Genomic DNA, 5,227 nt, shown 5'->3' on the forward strand with positions numbered 1-5,227 from the left:
AATTCTATTTGAGGTAAGTAAGATGATTGTCATTAATAAAACTCTTTTTTTTGTTATTTGAACTACAAAATTTACTTTTCAAATATTTAATATAACATATCATACTTAAATTGGCATAGAAATTAATGAAGATTAGATACATGTCATTAATCTTTATATTTTGTTTGATTGTAAGAATTTAATTCAGTGCAAAAAATAACACTCAGCCATCTTATTTAATCAACATAAACTAGACTTAAATTATTATTATTAATTTTTTTGTAAATTAAACAAAACTTAAATACTTATCTATCTAATTATTTATAATATAAAAAGATGAGTTACACTTTATTACGTTGGCAATTCATTATAAAACTAATTTTACATGTTATCATGTCACCGTATTTGTTTATATGACAAATTCTCTAAACTAATACTTTAAACTTTTATCTTCTATCATATTTTTCCTTTACTTTTTATATATTACATCGTTCCACATTCTATTTAATCTAATTCTCATTTCTCTATTGTATAATTTTTATTTCATCATCATCAAAAAGGTATTACTTACACTTTATTACATCGACACATTATTATAAAATTAATTTTACATATTGTCATGTTAACATATTTGTATATATGACAAGTTCTCCAAACTAATTTTTTAAAATTTTATCTTCGATCATATTTTTCTTTACTTTCTATATATTACATCTTTCTACATTTTATTTAATCGAACTCTCATTTTTTTATTGTCTAATTTTTATTTCATCATCATCAAAAAGATATTACTTTTTTCTCTCTTTTTTTTTCTCCTCTCATTTCTCTATTATCTAATTTTTATTTCATCATCATCAAAAAGTTATTACTTTTTCCCTCTTCCTTCTTTATTCTCCTCTATCCTTTATATTATATATTTATGTTCTATCTAATTAATCTCTTAGCTCTTTGTTTAATTTTCATCTCACGTGGCAATCTTTGGCAAAAAGATATTACTTTTTCTTCCATTTTTCTCCTATACCTTTTATATTACATATTTACATTTCATAATCATTATCATCAAAAAAGTAATACCTTTTTCTCTTTTTATTTTTTTTTCTCCTCTACCCTTTATATTATATATTTATGTTCTATCTAATTATTTTCTACCCTCTTTGTTTAATTTTCATCTCACATGTCAATCTTTGTTAGAAATGAAAGATACTACTTTTTCTTCCTTTTTTTTCTCCTTTAGCTTTTTATATTACATATTTATGTTCTATCTAATTTATTTCTCATCCTCTTTGTTTATTTTTTCATTTCACATGAAAATTTTTGTCAAAAATGAAAGGTGCAACTTTTTCTTCCTTTTTTATCCTCAACCCTCTATATTATATATTTACATTTTATCTAATTTATTTCCTACACTCTTTATTTAATTTTCATCTCACATGATAATTTTTGTCAGAAATAGAAGGTATTCTTTTTTTTATTATTCTCAATTTGTCACATATTTTATCTAATTTATTTCCAACGTACATTGAACTTGAATTTTAAATTATGTATTAATACACAACTATTTATTTTGCAGGAAAATGAAGAAAAAATAAATTGTTAATGTTGAATTGGATCCTTACTTGCATGTTCATTGTCAATGACTCAATATGATTTATTTATTTTGATTTCAATAGAAATTGAAAATGATAATGATATATTATCTATATAACATTTTCTATAATATTATTTTTATTATCCTTCTATATTTATATTGAGTAACAAATAGTTTCAAATTGCATTTAATTAGTAAATTAGTAATTATATAAATAATTATATTAATTAATAATTAAGAGATAAAATTTAATTAAAATTTTCATTAAAAAAATAAAATAAAATAACTATTATGTAATTATTAGTTACATAAAAATATTTTTTTCGTCAAAACTATAATGTGTTATAATTTAAAATTATGTTTAATATGTAATTATATATGAATTAATGATTTTATTAATTAAGAGATTAAAATTTGTTAAGTTTTCAATTAAAAAATTAATTTTAATTATAAATAAAAATGAAGCAATATTAATTGATATTAATTATAGATTAAAATATTCATTCAATAATTTAATATTTAAGAAATTTAATTTCATTAAATTCTCCGTTTCAAAAAAATAATAAATGTTATAATAATTAATATTAATGTTAATTATAAATCACGATTAAAGAATTGTTTTTGCCAAAATCTAATAATTGTTATTAAAAAAAAATTAGATTAATGTTGATTTTAAATAATAATAATTTTAAATAATAATAATTTTTTTTAAAATCTCTCAATAATTGAATTTATATACGAGGAGTTACATATTTGAAAATAATGAATATATATGAAGAGTTACATATTTAAAATAATGAATATATGTATATTTTTTTATTATCAATTTAATTTGATAAAATATTAAAATAGATTATTTTATAATTTAGTTATAAAAAGTATTTATTTTGATATATTATCTTTAGTTATGAATTTTATAAAAGATTATTTACTTGGATTTTATATTTTTGAATTTAAATCTAAATGAAAAAGATGAAATATTATATAAAAATAAATATAAAAATATTTATAATAAATCCTATTATAAATAATAAGAAATTTATTTGTTATAAAAAAACAATAACAAACTTATATTATATAATTAAAAAATTATATATAAAATTTATATATTAACTAATAAAATAATATTTTTTAATTTAAAGAATTTATTTTTTATCCGTACATGTACATGGTGCGGGTCATTGTGTAATTAAACATTATTGTAGTATTAGTATAGTACCAATTAGCGTTTGTGGTGTTAATAAATCATTGCAGTTTGTTATTAAATGAGCGTTACTTGTCTTAAGCAGAAATGAATAAGACTTGATCCCTCCCTCTTTGTTTTTACTCGGCTGTTCCGTGCTGTCCTCAACTCTTTTCTTTTCAATAATGACGCTATTATCCTCTCAACTACTTGTATTCTCCGCCCTGCACCGCCGTGCACCGCCAACCCTCTTTCCTTGGACCAACCCAACCACCACCCACACTGCCCCGTCCCTGTGTTCTCCTGTCCAGTTGGGCCAACCACGGCTGCCCCGCTTCGTTGCCGCCGCCGTCGCGGAAGATCTGCTCTACAATGCCGGAGCCACCGTCGGGGTTCTCGGCGGCGGTTACGCCCTCGTGCGTGCTTTTGATGAACTCACTCGGAGGAACATCCTCAACCAGGTTCAACTTTAGATACTATTTTAATGCTTGCATGCAGATGCACAATTTCCAAAACTTCATAAATTTATTTATGTCTACACACTTATTAAAAAAATAAACTTAAATTCAAAATTTTGAACTTTTATAAAAGTTAATTAAAAAAAATGTTTTTTTTTCTATTAATAATTATCGTTCTGGTTTCAATTTGAGTTCTAGATAAAGTTTAAATTCATACGTGTGAATGTAATCACAATATATTTTAAAAAAAATTGAGTTTGCGTCTTGTTTCTTGATTTATATGTTGGTGGAAGTTTTGGGGCTTGTTTGGTTGTGATGTGACATTTTTCGGTTTTTGGGTTTAGGGTCTGAGCAGAAAGCTGGTACATATATTGTCAGGCTTGCTTTTTTTGATTTCTTGGCCTATTTTCAGGTATCCCATTTCTGCTTTCCAGATAATGTTTTTTTATCTTTCATACGAGGAAGTAGTGAACTGCATTGATTGGTGCCGCTTTGTTTGAATGTTTTGATGTTAATGTTAGGATAGCAACTCCCCTAAAGCTCGATACTTTGCCGCTTTTGTTCCTCTTGTCAATTGCTTGAGGCTTTTGGTCAATGGTTTTTCACTGACTTCTGATGAGGGACTGATCAAGTCTGTTACCAGAGAAGGAGATCCACTGTAAATGTCTTGTTTTGTTATCGTCACTTGTTTCTGTATGTGGATGTTGAAAAACTGAAAATTTGGTGAGAGCAATAAATGTTCATTCATGACTGCAGAGAGCTGCTGAGGGGTCCTCTTTATTACGTTATGATATTGATGTTATGTGCTCTTGTGTTCTGGCGTGAGTCTCCAGTTGGGGTGGTGTCCTTAGCAATGATGTGTGGAGGGGATGGTACTACAGTAAATAACACACCTTACTTTACTTTTTTATCTAATTCATGGTTTTTCTACTTTATTTTAATCAGCATTACAATTGACGGTTTTGCAGGTATAGCTGACATCATTGGTAGAAGATATGGGCACACGAAGATTCCTTACAATGAAAAAAAGAGTTGGGCCGGTAGCATATCCATGTTTGGCTTTGGATTCTTGGTTTCAATTGGGTGAGTTGCAACTTTGGCTTTTATTCATTAGAGCAATATGCAGCGGGGATTATATGACACATCATGTCATATAAGCTCTTTTTTACTTTATAAGTTGTTTAAATTTTAGCAAAGTTATTTGTAGAAGTTTCAGTGCTAAAATCTAAGCAATCCATAAAATAAAAAAGAACTAATGTAGCATGATGTGACACAGAAAGTTGCTTATAAACAACTCCTACCGAAGGTTTTATTAGAAAATGAACTAAAGTTAGATACAAAATGGAAAAAAATATTGTTGACATTTTGGATTGTAGGATGCTATACTATTATTCAGTTCTAGGACATGTGCAGTTGGATTGGGAAAGCACTGTGCCAAGAGTAGCTTTTATTTCATTCGTGGCAACGATGGTGGAGTCCCTTCCCATTACTAAGGTAGTAGATGACAACATCTCTGTTCCACTAGTTACCATGGCACTCGCATTCTTCACTTTCCATTATTAACTCTGGAACTTAAAGAGTGCGGCAATTAACTCTATTCTTGTCCATTGTTGAAGAATGGCTATAAATATTTGGTTGTGTTAAATGTTCTAATAAACACGATAAATATCTATTTTTATTTTACTATTATAAATTTGTTGGAATTTTGTACATGTATAAAATTATAATAATAAACGCTCTGGCAGTAACAATTTACACCAAGTCCATCTGAAAGATGAAAATTACTTCCAAAATCTAAGAATTGAATCCAAACCAGTAATTTAGTAGGAGAGCAGATTTTTCATGAAAAAATATAGATTGTGCAATGGCGACTTACCATTTGTCTCGTCCCAATGATCCTTTCTAGTAATTCGGGTTACCTGTTTGCACAGTTTAATTTTCTGTGACTTCAATTATAAAACTAGTTAATACACTCTCGTTAGTTGGACGTTACGTTATAGAAAAAATAAAAGTAAACAT

The 5,227-nt window shown here is 26.7% G+C and overlaps 1 protein-coding gene across 3 annotated transcripts; it reads left to right on the plus strand.

Annotated features, from left to right (window-relative positions):
- The first annotated feature begins 2,831 nt into the window (after positions 1-2,831).
- Positions 2,832-4,969, plus strand: VTE5 (phytol kinase 1 VTE5). Of its 3 annotated transcripts, none has more exons than XM_029272619.2 (6): positions 2,832-3,211; positions 3,553-3,620; positions 3,735-3,866; positions 3,965-4,080; positions 4,177-4,291; positions 4,622-4,969. In XM_029272619.2, exons 1-6 carry the CDS (start codon positions 2,936-2,938, stop codon positions 4,650-4,652), a joined length of 738 nt encoding a protein of 245 aa, XP_029128452.1. In that variant the 5' UTR covers positions 2,832-2,935; the 3' UTR covers positions 4,653-4,969. The 3 variants fall into 3 exon arrangements, with proteins under 3 accessions (XP_029128452.1, XP_020222733.1, XP_020222734.1); XM_020367144.3 differs by having other exon boundaries at positions 2,835-3,211; positions 4,585-4,969; XM_020367145.3 differs by lacking the exon at positions 3,553-3,620 and having other exon boundaries at positions 2,835-3,211; positions 3,730-3,866; positions 4,585-4,969.
- The last annotated feature ends 258 nt before the right edge of the window (positions 4,970-5,227 follow it).

Source organism: Cajanus cajan, chromosome 7 (assembly GCF_000230855.2).
Source record: "Cajanus cajan strain Asha chromosome 7, NIPB_CcT2T_4, whole genome shotgun sequence".
In the NCBI taxonomy this organism is placed as follows: domain Eukaryota; kingdom Viridiplantae; phylum Streptophyta; class Magnoliopsida; order Fabales; family Fabaceae; genus Cajanus; species Cajanus cajan.